Genomic DNA, 15,758 nt, shown 5'->3' with positions numbered 1-15,758 from the left:
ACTGGCAGCCCCAAAGCACGCAGAGGGCAGAGGCTTCTCACTTCATTTGGTCCCAGGAAGGAACACATTTGAACAACATCACGACCAAGCTGCAGGCTGAGAATCACCGATCAAGCCAGCTCACAAGAAAACAAGAGACGATGCTGAGCCTGAGCCCCAGAGGAGAATAGTAACCCACCTGGAAGCAGGATCAGCCCGTGGCTGGTGCTCACCAGGTGGGCCAGGCTCCCACGGGAGCCTACCGAGGTTTTCATCTTTAGCTACTGGCAGCACATTTGCTTCTTTGGTTCAGCGGTGGCTGGGACAGCAGGAAGCTGTGGGAATGCACGCCCAAAATCTGAAAAGGATTTTTCCTCTTCTTCTTACCCACAGAGCACCTGCAGGTGGCTTTTACACCGTCAGCCTCGCATACGACATCGTGGCAAAGCATGGAAGAGCACTCAGAAAAAAAAAGAAGTGTTAACTCACAACGCTGCACCACTGCCACCATTTATAGCACAGCCACAAAATGCCAAACCAGCTGACAGGATCCCACAAACCGCACTGCACAGCGGCAGCGGGCTCCTAAGCCTTGCAGCCTACCGGAACAATTCTCACACCCCACCTGCATTTCCCTGGTACAAAACACTCCTCCTCTCCCCCACGGACGGACAGGCGGACGGCAGGTTGGTGCATCCGCGCTGAGAGGACCAAGCAGTGGCAGCACAGCTCTGGAGAGAAGCCTAAAAAGTTCCTGGAGATGTTGGCTACTGAAATAGGTACTTTTTTCCCCAAAAGTAGAGGCCATTCTGCCTGGCTTTGACGGATGCATGGCCGCAGTCTAACCCATGCTGTCAGCATCCAAGATAACACAGGCGTGACCATTTCATGCAGAAGTTGATGCCGACCTGTTGTGTTTGGCTTCCTTCTTGCAGCACCACGTTGTCTTCACCCCAGGACCCTGCTGCTCGGGGCTGAAAGTGCTGGGACAGCGGCAAAGTCTAGAAACTGAGCACAGAGGGGTGCCACAACCTTACCAAGAATGTCATCTTGGAGAGAAAAGAGAACAAAATGGGACCGAGACACCTCCTGCAGGGCAGGGAGCTGCAACCCCCACCCCTTCTGGTGGGCAGAGCGATCACCCAGCCAGTCCGTCACCACTGCAAGAAATGCCAGCAGCACCCTGTGGCTCCTCGTCATCAGGAACCCCATGCCTGAACAAGGCTCTGCTCCTCCTGACGAGCTTCATTTCATGCCCAGCACGGAGGTGCCATTAACGCCCCGAGACCTTACTGCTGGCTTTGGGCAGAGACGGGAACCAGAGCACGGATGTTCCTGTAAGGCCAAGGTCGATCCCTGCCTGCATGCTCGGCACCTGGCCAGTTCCATCTCACTGGATAAACCCAATTTGGGTTAAATTCCAGAGGTTCATTGGGCAGGAAGGACAAAATTAGATCCTTCATGGGACCTCACCATAGTCCAGCCATCTCATTTGCATGGCCCGCAAGGTTGCAGTGAACATGGGTGCTTCGTAACGTGATCCTCTGAGCAGACCGATTCAGGACTTCCCTCTGGCTCTTCCAGCACCTTCAACATGAAGACACTGCACCAAAGATGTGTGCAGGGTGCTCGACCTGCAGCTGCTACCCAACAGCGGGCTGCTTCTGTGTGATGGAGCCTCCTGTTCGCTGCGGCATCAGCTTCGATGCTGGAGAACCTCGGAAGAGCTGGGAAGAGCCCCGTACTTCAGTTCACACGGATTCGTTTTGCCCCACACCGTTCACAAGGATCAAGCTAATCCTGATTTGTCTCCCAAAATAAACAAACATGGTTTCGGTGATTCTTCCTCGTTCAGAAGTGTCAGCAGAAACTGTCCCTCCACACCTGGTCTTTCTATCACCTAGACCAGAATTTACAGCCTCTGGTCTGACAGCCACCACCAGAAGGCTCTGAGAAGTAGCCAAGAAAAGCAAGCCACTTTTCGGAGCCATGTTTGTTGCACAGACATTTACGCCCTGCTTGGCACAGGATTAAAAACCACTCAGATAAACTAAGCAGAAGTAGCAGAAAGGAAGTCCTGGAAGCGTCTGGCTTTAAATATAAAAAGCAAAAATTAATAATTTTTTATTTCAGAAATTAAGCAAATGGTTTCATGAAGCTGACAAAGACAGAAATTCCCATGCTGGTTTATGAAAACGAGCGTGATGGCTAACAAAGGCAGTGCCAGCCTCAAGGCTCAAAGCCTGGCTGAGCTGGCCATGCCTCAGGATCGTGCTGTGGCCCTGTACAGGTTACAAGCCATGCCAGGAATAAGATGAACATAATTCCTCCCCTCTCTGGATTAACGTTGAAAGGTGGAGCAGTCACCTGCACTGCTGAGCATCGCAGCCAGCAGGCAGTGGGACAGGGTCCAGCCCCACCTCAGCTGGGATCCACGTTCCAGTTCTTCACCTGCACGTTTCCAAAATACCTTCTTCCCCCTTTGACCCATTAAAAAAAAAATGCACTAAGAGAAATACAAGCCCATGGAGTGACAAGGACTGAAACAACATCATGTGAAAAAGCCAACTAATTCAGGGATCTGATTACTGGTCCAGCCACAATTTCTGCACCTTTTTAGCTGCCCCTGCTAGAGGCAGCCTTTACAGCACGAGGCTGCTGCTGGGACAGCTCAAGGTACGTCCAGAGTTATGCCAAGAGCCGTGCTTCTATCAGCCTCTATCTACCTCTGTTTGTAGAGGTTCAGTCTCTATGTAAATGAGCTCTCACAGTACTGTCTTAATTAACAGCCGGAGCTTTCACCGTGCAAAGGAACCACCAAGATCTCCAGTCAACGGTTCCTTCTACAAACCCAACAGCTCCCAAAACCAGCAGCTGCTGTCTAAGGGAGCCCACCGTCAGCTCCTGCCTCCTGCTCTGCTGAGGGCTGTGACACCCTCATCTGCCGGAGCCCTCACCAAGATCCCACGGCAGGAGCGTGCTTCACCCAAGGGGCTTTTTGCCACCAAAACTGGACCCACACTCGAGCAGCACAACGCAGCTGCACAGCCTGAGCAAGGAAGTGTTCCTGGATGGAGGCACGGCTCCTGCCTGCCCTACGCCTGGGGCCCAGAGGTGCAGCCTCCATCCAAGGAGCAGCCAGCACCCTGCCTTTCCGTCCCTGAGAACAGCTCTTCCCGTAACTCTGAGTACTACGGCACGTTACTAATTATTACTCAGATGTGTAAATGTTTGCAAGATCAAAACCCACCTGTCTGTGCACAGCAGGTAATTACAGAGCACAGCACTGCCGCACGCGCTTCTGTTCCTCCTCCACCCCGCTCGGACCCGCAGCGCACCGCGACGAGAGGCACCCAGGGCTCGCCCCAACCTCGAGCTGCCTTTCTACAACCAAGGGCACACAGCACCCAAAACCACAGAATCGTTTAGGTTGGAAGAGACCTCCGAGACCACCTCGTCCAACCCATGGGGCATCACGCTGGGCTGCTAGGACAGGAAGGGGCTCTTCTGTGATTTTGGCCACCACATCCCTGGAGGAGCTGATACTGCCACATGAGGACCTACTAGAAAAGACAAAGATCTTAACGACTCCTCCCATTAACTACCAAGACTTTAATGACTCCTCCCAGTCGCTGCCCAGCCCAGGAGGCAGCAGCACCATGCAGCACCCCCAGGTGAGGAAGGAGAGATGTTATTTCTGTGCTTTCCATCACAGCCGTGCTTTCTGTGCCTCCTATCGCAGTGCAGCTGGTGGGGTAGAGGAGGGGACCAGAAAATGGCAGCGGCTGCGGACGGTTAGCTCTGCAACCAAGCTGTGGAGAACAGCACCCGAGTTCACGTGATGAATAACAAAACCTTCGATTCAAGTATTCCCAGAGAAAGAAACGGGGAAGCGACCGTGTTCCTGGAGATTCGTTTGCAGAGGTGGCCTGCATCCAGCAGTCCCTGGAAGAGCGATGTGCTGAGACGTTTGGCTGAAAACCCACAGCCTGGTTGTGCTGCAGGCAGGGCCGGGAAGCCCTCTGCTCCTGCCCTCACTGCTCGGGCGATGCAACGCTCAGGGATGCTCACAGTCAACAGAAAACGTAGCCCACGTTGGCCAAACCTTTGCAAAGCTCTGGTAACGCAGTGCAAAAACAGTCCTGGTTGGTTTTCCTTCCACGCAATTTAACTTGCGGTACTCGGCAGAACACACTCGTTCCCATTCCTGTGCCCAGTGCCAAACAAAAGCGAACCCACTGGAGAAGGAGGTTTAAGTGGTATTTAGGATATGCCTTGAACTTCTGAGGGCAGTCCACTAAGGAGTGGATCCTGCCCAGGCTGAGCAAGAGACGGTAACCACATGGTTTTGTCACGCACAGAATAAAAGGAAGTATTGTGAATTCATGCCAAAATATCAAGGGCTTTTCCTCATTCTAAATAAATGAATAAATAAAAATAAAGCAGCTGAAAAAAAAAAAAAACAAGAGAGCAGAGCTTTTCCTCGTGCTTTTGCAAGGTCAGAGGCAGCCGTGCCAGCCGGTGGCGGGGAGGAACCTGCAGGGCCAGGCACTCCGGGGCCGTGCCAGCCGCGGTGGGGACGCCAACAGGGACAGCACACCCATTTGTCCCCTCTGTCCTCGCCCCACTCACCTGCACTGCACACCTAGGCCCAGATCTCCAGCTGCCACTGCTGTGCTCCTTGAAAACCACGTTAAAAAAAAAAACACAACAGATGTGAAAAAACAGACAGGAAAATTCACCAAAGTGACACTTTTTTTTTCATTTCCTAGCACGGCCACAGAGTGACTCTGTAGCAGATGCCATAACTGCACAGGTTTGTTTGGGCTTAGGACACCATTACGAGTCCTTATCACAAATAAGTTCTTGTCACCTTCAAAGCTATATGCGACACGAGCCAACTACTCCTCAGTATCTCTGCAAGAAATATTAGGCTGGAACAGGTAGGGCCTATTCCTAATTTAGGAACATATTAAGAGGACATGAGAAAATTATGGATTGCATTTTCCAGATGTTTATGGATCACATTTTTCCAGTCCAGTGTTGTTACCTGAAATTCAAAGGAGAGGTGCTGGAGTTGTACTTGCTTTATTCACAAATACTTCATGCGTTTCAGAGTATTTTTTAAGTTTTCCATTTCTCTTAATCAGGGTCAGCCACGGCCTCAAGGAAGGAAGCCAGGAACCAGAGCCCAGAAGCAGAGCTTGCAAAATTGGGAAATTTTTGACCTATGTGACTTGCTGTCTCTTACCTGGTGAAGATAACAAGTACGGCTCAAAATTTACATTTGGCATTTCTACACCACTCCCAATCAAAGGCTGCTAACACCAAGTCACCCCCACAGCTGTGCTCCATTGCCTCCATCTCACAGCTGGGAACAGCATCACCAGGGGCTGTGTGTCCCACAGGGTGCCCCTGCTGCCCCAGGGCCACGGGCTGGCGAGCAGCAGGGGCTGGGGAGCTGAGCACTGTGTTCGGCTGGAGCCTCTGCTCCCCCCGGGGGTCACCCCCAGCACGAGAGGATGGAGGGAGGCATTGGGCTAAGAGGCCACCCCACAGACACAGTGGGGAAGCAGCACACACAGACGCACACCAGAGCTCCGCAGGCCCCAGTGGCTTCCAAGCACACGGCTCCCGTTTCTGTGGTTCTGGATCGGCTCCCAAGACCCTTTTAATGCAATGGTCTATTTTGGTCTGCGTAGTCTTAGGAGGGTCGATGTTGCAAACTCTTCTGGCACACAGTTCCTATTATCTGCCTGCACTAATGCTGCATACGGGGCATTTACAGGTCCTCAGCTCTCTATTTGTACAGCTCCCCAGCCCCAGGCAGCCATGAAGCCGGGCATCTGCTAAGCAAGAGGAAAAAAAGAGAACAGAACCCCGGGATTTACCTTACTTCAGTATTCAACAGCACCGTCAGTTTTTCCAATGCTCCCGTTTTGCACATTGCTCCAGAAACTCTGGGAAACAAGCTGCTGCTGTCCTGTGCTTGCAAAGCACCATCTATACTTACAGAGCAATAAAAATTAGCTTAATTAATAATACATCAGCAAGAAAACGTTAATGAGCACCCAGCAGGGACAAGGACTGCTGCCTAATCTCCTTGTGCGGACTCCTTGCTTTGGCAGCAATCAGCAGCTGCATCAGCCTTCCCGTCCCAGCGCAAGGAGGAATCTGACTCATCCGGGACCGCGCAGCAGCCAGGGGCTGCCTGTCACAATTTACATTTCTCTTTAAAAGCAGACACTGTTGCATCAGGAGCGGCTCCTGGCAGCCCCACACGGACTTCCACTCGGGGAGTTTTTGTCATTTAAAAAAAGAATTTTGACCATCTCCGGGCACCCGATGTGTAAATACCCATAGGTGGAGGGGCCTCCTGCAGTTGGCTCTTTGGCCACGTCTGCAAAAAACACGAGCTCCTGCTGCCAGAGCCTGCACGGGCTTCAAGCTGACGACACAACCGGACCACGAGCACGCCGGGGGGAGCATCACAGAGCCTCCCTGCTCCAGGAATATCCTCGCTGAGAACACCCGAGCCCTCTCCCCAGGGCCTGCCTGCCCTCGCCATGCTCAGTCCAGCCCAGCAGGCGGCCAGGCTGGGCATGTTTTGAGGCAAGATGCTGGAAATCCCCTCTCCCAGCTGTTCCTGCCTCCCCGGGCAGGCGGCTGAGCTGGCAGAGGCTGTGAGCAGGAGCCCTGGGCACGCAGCTGCCAGCGCAGCCATGCCACCGGAGCGCATCCACGCCGGCACATGGCCACGGCGCATCTTCATCAAGGGCTGTGCAGCACGGGGAGGTGGTTTCCTTCAGCTGACAGAAAGCCGCTGTCTCTGCCTTTCATCAGGAAGGAGGTTGGAAACAAGGCAGGTGGGCTGCTCAAACTGGCCAAGCCTCAGACCTGATGTGGCCACCCACTCCCAGCCACCCCATGCCCGAGTCTGCTGGCACACGGGAGCAGGAGGAGATAAAACACATCTCTGAACATCTCTGTGAGGTGAATCCGCAGGCATGGATTGGAGATGACATCAAAGCAAGCAGCTTTTAAGGAAAGCCATAAGCAATTACAACCAACGTGCTATCAGCACACAGCTCCGTGAGAAGAGGCGCTGAACTGGTAGGAACCCAACTGCGTAACCGCATCGCCCGAACCGGGGGCGCTTCCAGCAGGGATGAGGGCTAGAAAAGCACAACTTAAAAACCTGGGAGTCAGGCGCAGTGTGCGGCAGACAACCTAAATCCCAAAAAGCAGGGGAAATACAGCTTGCAGTAACTGGGAGTCACAGTGGAAATAACCAAGGCAGAATACGATCCACCCTCACTGCTCTTTTTGAAACGACGCAGGCCGGAGGCTGTGCTAACCTCTGGGCACTGTAAATCCTTACAAGTCAAAGCAGACACATCTCCGGCCAACGTGCTCGGTAGCAGTTTGTTTGCTCACTGGTGGCGTCTCCCTGGCAAAGGGGGAAGTTGATTAAAAGACAGCAGGGCTCCTCACCTCGCCTCTCCGCACGCGCTGGAAGCTGCAGGATCTGGCACCACAGCAAGAGTAAATATTGCGTCTCGTCCGAAGGCCATCCTTAAAGGAGCATTCCTCAGTTATCCTCAGAGTTTGGCAGAGACCAACGTCTGCAGATCCTACAGGACACCTGCTTATAAACAATCACCTCCGCGTGTTAAGGAGGTAGGAAAGCGGCAGTTTAAAATGATGCATCCTAAGAGTAGTAAAAAATACACACCCTGTACACCACGAGGCTTTCAGGCATATGGGGCACACAGATCCTCAGCACGTGAAGCACAGACAAGCTGACAAAAGCTGTTACGTGCAAGTTTGCAATAAAAACCACCTAATGTTTGGTTACCAGTTCAGCAGCTGCCTGGTGACTTCTGCAAAGCCTCCTGGATGTTGATTTAATCTATCAAATATTAATCATGCTCCTCAATTAATAAAATATTTAGACTCGTGCTTTATGTGCTTGTAACCTGGACTTTTATGTTCAAACTTACATGCCAGTAGGATATGAGACGGAATCCTACAAACCAGCTAGCAGCCCGTGCTCTCCTGTACACCGGCACATGCTGCTTTACACCAATAAAATCCTATTTGATGGGGTGTAAACTTGCTGTCTACCCCTTTGGACATAAGAAATGCACCTTGGCCATAAGAAGCCTTCCCTCAATTCTACAGCACAGCTCTGAAGCCAGAGGTGTGTGGGCAGCTGCGTGCGCGAGGCACCACCAAACGTCACCTTCCAATAACCCCCTCCCCGTGCACCTTCCCAACTCAGCAGCTGGATGAGCTGCATGATTTCAGAATCCTTTTTACCCTTTCCAAGTCCTCTACCACGTGCACGTTGAATTTCCCACTTCTTGAAACAATATTATGATTTTTGAGAGGACCTGACTATAGCTTCTGAATGCCTTCGGTCAGCAGTATGAAACATCCCCAGTTACTGCTGAAATTGGTTAAAACATCTGGGTAATTTGCCTTCTGGCTTGGAGCCCTTGGGAGAAATTACCTATTAAAGCTTCCTCTGAAACTGCAAAGACTAGAAACAACTGGAGAGGGAGAAGGCAGCTGAGATTCTTGAGACCCCAGGAGCTCATGCTTAAAAAAATAAAATAAAAAGGAAAGAAAAAAAAAGAGAAAAAACAATGTTTCACAGCACTCAGGGCTGTGTTCAAGGCATCAGCAGATCCTGGTCAACAGCCCTAGAGAGACCAAGGCTCTCTTTGGCCAGCCAACACGCTGAAACACATCTGTTCACATCTACGCTCAAGTTCTGAGATGAATTAGAGAGCCGAAGAAGCACTCTGAACAACACTCGGACTTTTTCTCTTAACTGAAGCAAGGCCAAAGTACAGAATATTCCACGCCAGCCCCCCGGGCTCTTTCCTCAGGCTCTGTGGGTGGCACAAGCCGTCGCATTCACCCTGGCTGTTCTCAGAAGAAATAAGCTCCATGTTCCTCCTCGTTATAAGGAGACGAGCACGAGCAGGCCCGTTTTCCTGCAGAACCACGAGCCTGCTGGACTTGGCTCAAATACTCCATCCCACATGACAGGTAAGGGATCGCTGTAGTCTTTGGGCTTCACTGCTACTTCCACTTACCTCAATTTGCTCAGCTCTCCAGCTCCCTGCTGCCGGTTTTGAATTCTTAGTGCCAGCAGCTCATAACCATCTCCTGGCTCATGCTCTGGCCCTTCTGACCCAAGAAGCTCTAATCTCTGAATATTTTCATCCCCGTTTGCATAATTTTACATTTCCCTGTAATGAATGGGGTAAGTCGCTTACCTGGCTTTATTCTGAGCCCGGCCATGTCAGCCTGGTTATCTCGCTCTCTATTTACTTCCTCCCCAGCTGTGCCACCTGCAGACTCCCTCCCTTTCCCTATGCTCTGCAGGATGATGAGCCGTATGCAAACAGAAGCGGACCTGAATTTTCTGCTCTACCAGTCCGTCCCCCTCACTGCCTCCCTGTCCTGAGCTGACACTGCTCACCACTGCCTCCGAGAGCTCAGCCTCGAGAAGGGGATATGACACTGAAAAGGATGGATTTAATCTTTAATAACGCACCTCCAGCCCCAGGCCAGTCCTTTCTGCACCCGGGCAGCTCAGCCCCGCTGCTCGACGTGCTGGGCTGAGTTTTTGAACAGCGACTGCTGCGTGGAGCCAAACCAGCTGAAACGCAACCTCGGGCAATGCTGCCTGGTGGGAGCCGGCCAGGCATGGCGAGGATCAGGTGGGAAACAGGAATCCTCTTGGAAGAGCGTTTCCGGCTTGAAAAGAGGACACATCACACGTCCTTGGTACTTTGCCTATGCTAGAAGTTTTTAATTAAAAGCAGGAAAGCCTTTCTATTTTAGACACAGCGATACTAGCGTCAAGAGCTTTTATAAGCACAGTTTATTCTGGGTTTATATGCATTTCACAGAGCTTGGCAGCCAGGCTAAGCCAGCAAACTCTTCCCCTCCCTGTCGGATTTACTTTGCCACTTGAGCCAGCCCCCATCCGTCACGGCGCGGTGCCTGCCCACAGGCGGAGCGGGGACAGCTCGCACATCTTCCAGCCCGACCCGAGGCACAGACAGCTCTGAGCCTTTCAGACAGACACAGAGGGGGAATCTCCAGCAAAGCACGGCTTGGAGCACTCAGAGGGTCCCAGAACCCCTCGCAGACCTGCACAAAGAGTGCCCCCAGAACAGGGGCCAGGCCAGCAGAGCCTGGGGAAACCTAACCCCCCCTCCCCAGGGGATCCGGCCTCACCGAAAGGAGCAAGAACTGTCCCTGCAAGCCCTTCTCCCATCGCAGGTGGCGGAGCAGAGGTGGCAGCACCTCTTGCTCACCCTCCTGTGAAACCTCTGCCTCTGTGGGAACAACCTCCTGCCACCTCCTCCTTTTCTGGGCCCCAGAGGCCCAAAACACACAGCAGCAGCGTGCTGCTTCAGCACTTTGCGAGGGAAAGGCAGCAGGACTGCAGGCTGCTCCCACCCCCTCCCAGCCCCGCTTCTGGAGCAGAGAGGCACGTGTGGAAGCGCAAAACCCTGGGGCACGGGTGCTGCACTCACTGCTACGGGGTGCTGGGGCTGGTTGTGGGGTGAGGGCTCACCCAGCTCCCTGCCTGCATGGTCCCGCCGTGAAAGAGCTGCTGCCCCTTGTCCTGCTGCTACCCGCACCTCTGCGAGGCCTTCTGCTGGCACAGCTAGGGCGGAGGGGAGAGCAATTTCTTTGCATTTGTAGACAGCCAACTAAGTCTGCAAAATTTCTCAAAGGTATCCCCAACCTCTGCTTCAGAAAGCAAAAAGCGCTACCCTGAAATCACCCCTAAGCTAACAGAGCTATGTCCGCAGCAAGGACTTTTATTACTGTTACTACTTCAGCAAAGAAAAAGAAACATCCTCAATCCAGCCAGCAGAATCACTCTGGAAGGGCTCTGCCACAGTACAAACCAGGCCTTTGATTCTGCCCTGACCTGACAAACTGTTCTTCAGACGCTTCCTTCAGTCACATTGGCTCAGCCACATCAGCTTAGCCTGAAACGAGCCCTTCAGTTGTTTTCTTAAAACTTCACAAGTCGCATTCGCCCGATCTGTTGTCATTTAAAGTTTGTGCACATGGAAGGAAAGGACGGTCCCCAAGCAGCCCCTGTCAGCTGTCAGCTGGCCCAGCACAGCCCAGGCACCGCCGGGAGAGCTCCTGCTGGGGAAGGAGATGTTAGCACCTATTTGGGGCAGTAACATTTTGTCAGGGCCCAAGGCAGGGTGCAATTTTAACATATTAGCAAAGTAACCCTCACGTCAAAGCCTCTAAAGCGGTTACAAACTTTCCTGCCCTCACCAGATGGCACAAGCAGGGCAGGAACCCCTCTCCTCACACAAATTGCTGCTAAAATGTTGCACAGCGTGTTAAAGCTGACCCAGCCCAAACACACACATTTATCCTGTGGGGGGGTCTCACATCAACACCGTCTCATCACACCCCGCTGCCCCAAGGCAGGGAACTTCTGCCCCGCAGCCACGAGGCAGGCCGGCTCCCAGGCAACTCACAAAGGAGAAAAAGGGAACAGGGTTTAAAATGCACCGAGGTTTCCTGAGGCAGCTCGCTGACACAGGCTCCGTGCTGAAGGCAGCAGCCCTGGGAAAGCAGAGCAGAGCCCTCTCCTCGCCTGTGACACCAGCTGGCAGGAGTAAATGAGAGAGGAGGAAGGGCAGGGCAGGCCTGAAAGGAGCCCTGGACTTTGCGTCACCTGCAAAACAGAAAGCGGGAAACCGAAGAAAATCGTCTGCGTGCTGACTGCTCAAAGGCACTGCTCATTAGGTCCTGGCTTCTCCTATTATCACTCCTGCACTCGGTGGCCTATTACAGCAACCTCCTTCCAGCCAGGGACCCATGAATAGGAAGCTCTTTGACATGAGTGAATGTTGCCCCTTAATCCAGTAGGGAGTTCATTGCACAGGCGGAGGACTGCCTACAGCGTGCTCCCAGCACCAGCTGGCTAAGGGGATGAGAGCAAGGATCAAAGCCGGGGCGAAGCCGCAGCATCGCGAGCCTGATTTTCAAAACCACTCGGGCTGGCGAGCCCTCGCCTTCAAAACGTGGGGAGCGGCCAGGTGCTGAACTCACCGAGGATCCGCTCTCAGCTCAGGGTGCTGAACAGTGGGGAAATCTGTCCTCTATGTGGCTTGCACGCCGTCTCTTCGCTTTAAAGATCAAAGCTGCATCTCCAGAAAAAAAAAGATGTTACAGATTTGAACAGGAAAAAAAAATGATGAAAAATGCAGTGTAACTTCTGAGGAGAACCACTTCATTCAAAGCCACACGCACACCTTGCTTCCTGCTCAGCATGCAGGCACCAGCCTTCCTGAGGTGAGCATGAGCCTGAGGAAAAACATCGTGGCTTGAAATCTGTGTTTTCAAGCTCACACCGAATGATCGTTTCGGGAAACACACAGTCAGATGATTCTCTTTACACCAGAACTGATGGGAACTGAAGTAGCAGCGTCAAACTCGGTGAACTTCTGCTATCCTAAAACTTGCTGAGCGAGGTAAACTCAGTCCCTCAAACTTGAATTTTAGCCCTGCATTCACAGGAGGTCTAAAACACGTAAAAGCACCAGAGCAGACGGGATACGAGGGACCTGCCGAAGGAAGCCAGCAGCACAACCCATCTCTGCAGCGGGGCGCTCAGTGACTGCAGCTCAGCCACGAGGTGGCCAGAAGGCACCACCACGGCTCCCCTCTGAGAGCAGGTGAAGCCTTGGTGCTTCTCCCTCACGCACCAGCCCCACAGTTTGGCCAGGAGCTGCTCTGTCCCGCGAGGTTTTATCTTCAGCCCACAGGCTGCCAGAGCTCTGCCTGCACAGGCTGGCGTGGGAGCTCGCTGCAGGCACACGGTGGGGCCCTTCCAGCCCCCCAGAGCCCCCCAGCTCCAGGCTCACACCTTCCCCCAGGACCGCACCTCTGTGCCCCTCGCCACTGAGTCAAACAGCCCCTCGCTTCTGCTCTGTCTCACACTGCCAGTGGGATGCCAGCCCTTGTGCAGAGCACCCAGTGCAGGCTCCACATCCCAGCTGCATTTACAGCCCCCAGCTTCCACCCTCTGGCCTCAGAGGGGTACAAGCAAAGCCAGAGCTGGCCCCAGATCTAACTCAGCGTAAGGGGGAGGGGAGGAATTAAACTCCAAAGGAGTCACCGTTCCCTCCCCGTAATCCACGGCAACATCTGTGGGTATTAAGCCTGGCCCTAAGAGCAACGCTTCCTAACGCTCCCCACACGGGACTGCCGGGAGAAGCCCCCTAACAGGAGCTGTGTGCCTGCGTTTCACGGCCAAACCTGGGCACGAGGAGCTGCGGAGCTGCGGGCCGTGCATCGCCCTGCAACAGCTGAAGGGAGCTGAAGGCACCACCAGGCCACGGAGCCAGGGGACCACCTGTGGGTTTGTTATTTCACCACAGCACCTGGCTGTTGGCAGAGCCCAAAGCCAGGCAGCGGGAGCAGCCCCTGCGGTGTGGATGTGACGGAGCTGAGAGGAGAAGGAGACAAGGCTCGGACAGCACTCAGACACGGGGCACCTTGCTGCTCTATGGGTCACACAGCGGCCCCATAGCAGCCCCAGCACAGCCCTTTGGGCACGGTGTGTGGTGACCCCCCCACCCCCATCACCCCCTGACCCTGTCCCCGGGCACCACGTCCCAGGACACCCCCAGGAGCACCAGGGCCCCCCTGGCGGACCCCTCCCGGTGCCCGCCCGCTCTGTGGGAGCAGAGACATCTCCGTGTCCCCACCCTGAGGCCGATTTCTGTTGGGACGGGGCCGGGCGGGGGCAGCCGGGGGGTGGCCGTGCCCGTGTCACCGACACGTGGCCGTGCCCGCTGAGGCAGCCCCGGGGCTTTGTGCGAGCGGCCCCGCTCAGCCCCGCTCAGCCCCTACAGCCCCACACGGCCCCCAGCCCCCCCCCATTGCGGGGCTGCCCCCGGCCCCCCCCGGCCCCGCCGCTGCCGCCCGCCCCGAGGCCGCCTGCGGGGCCCCGGACCCTGCATGGCAGCGGCTGCCCCCGCCCCGCTCGGCCCCGGGCCCTGCATGGCGCTGGGCAGCAGCAGCGAGCGCCCCGCCGGGCCCCGGACCCTGAATGGCGCCGCCCCGAGCCCCGCCGCTTGTATAGAAGGGGGGGGGAGGGCCCCGGAACATGGATAACGCCAGCACCGCTCCCCGCAGCCGCCTGTATAGGGGGTAGGGGGGGAACCCCGGACCCTGCATGGCGCATACCACCGGCCGGGCCGCGGAGGGGTGTGACTTATACAGAGTCCCGGGCCCCCCCCGCACACAATGGCAGCGGCGCCCACATTCTTCCCCCCGCAGGGGCCGGACCCAACCACGGCGCGGCGGGGGCACGGCCCCCTCCCGGCCCGCGGCACCAAGCGGCCGGCACCGGGCCGTACCACTGCGCCCCCCCCCCCCCACCCCCCTCACCACCACCCAGCCCCGGCCGCCTTCCCTTCACACCCCCCCCCCCCCCCCCGCCCGGCAGATGGACGCCGCCGCCCGCACTCACCTCGGCATCCGCTGTGGCCATGGCCGGAGCCCCGGAGCGTAGCCCCGCCCCCGCGCCCCGGCTCCGCCCCTCTCCCCTCGTTCTTCTCAATGGAGGCGCTCCGTGCGCAGGGCGCATGCGCGGCGCATCATGGCGGCCCCCAGCGTGGTGCTTCTGCCGTACGGCAACATGGCGGCGCCCATGGGGAGGGGGCTGTACGGAGAGTAATGGGGGTGGGATGGGGACGGGACGGGGGGGAGTGATGGGGACAGGATGGGGACAGGGGCAGCAACAGGGTGGGGATGGGGGCAGGGGGACAGGACGGAGGGAGAGCAATTGGGGTGAAATGGGGACAGGATGGGGACACGGGAATGGGGTAGGATGGGGACAGGGTGGGACAGGGACAGGAACGGGAGTGGGGTGGGGATGTGGGAGAGGGGGACAGGATGGGGGGACGGCAATTGGGGTGAAATGGGGGCAGGATGGGACGGGGACAGGATGGGGACACGGGCAGGAATGGGGGTAGGATGGAGGCGGGGTGGGATGGGGACAGTGTGGTGACAGGAACGGGGGTGGGGTGGGGACAGGATGGGGACAGGGATGGGAATGGGTGGGATGGAGACAGGCAGCAGCGGGGGTGGGATGGGGACAGGGTAGGATGGGGACAGGGACAGGAACGGGGGGGGTGAGGTGGGGATGGGGTGGGGACAGAACAGGCCAGGGACAGGGACAGGGACGGGGACGGGGATGCTGATCTCAACCACCAGGTGCTGGCACCGTCAGGTGGGCACAGACAGGAGGGGAGCAATGCGGCCGCCCCCCAGGTGCCGTGTCCAAGGCGGGGGCTCCAGCGCTGCCAGCGGGTCCCCAGCACACCCTGACCCCACCGGGGCACGCGGGGACACCTCTCACCCTCACCCTCGTGAAGATACCGACCCGGGTGGGAACAGAGCGCTCAGCACGGGGGGGACTTGGGGACACAGCGACAAACCCTGGGCAGCACAGGGGGGGTCTGAGCACTGCCCTAATTAGCCGCTAATTAGCGATTCCCAGAGCCAGACACCGGCATCACCCCCGGGGAGCGGCTCCCTGGGCACCGTGTCCCTTCCCAGGGTGGCGGGGGTGGCCGTGTCCCCGTGGCCCTGTCCCCTCACGGCCACGGCCCCCCCCATGCCTCACACCGGGGCCCAGCCCCCGAGCTCCGCCCGGTGCCGGCCGCTGCTGCCCCCGCCCGGCCGCGAGGCGCCTGCAGCGA

General features: G+C 56.1%; 1 protein-coding gene across 1 annotated transcript in view; it reads right to left on the bottom strand.

The window, feature by feature from the left end:
* The window catches only part of EHMT1 (euchromatic histone lysine methyltransferase 1), a 112,314-nt gene extending 97,721 nt beyond the window's left edge, over positions 1-14,593 (bottom strand). Inside the window, exon 1 of the mRNA XM_068657446.1 lies at positions 14,525-14,593. Within this exon, the coding sequence (XP_068513547.1) occupies positions 14,525-14,545 (21 nt within the window). The 5' untranslated portion in view covers positions 14,546-14,593. The remainder of the gene's footprint in view (positions 1-14,524) is intronic.
* Between the last annotated feature and the right edge of the window lie 1,165 nt (positions 14,594-15,758).

This window comes from Anas acuta, chromosome 20 (genome assembly GCF_963932015.1).
Source record: "Anas acuta chromosome 20, bAnaAcu1.1, whole genome shotgun sequence".
Taxonomy (NCBI): Eukaryota; Metazoa; Chordata; class Aves; order Anseriformes; family Anatidae; genus Anas; species Anas acuta.
This window is presented reverse-complemented; position numbering and strand designations above follow the sequence as displayed.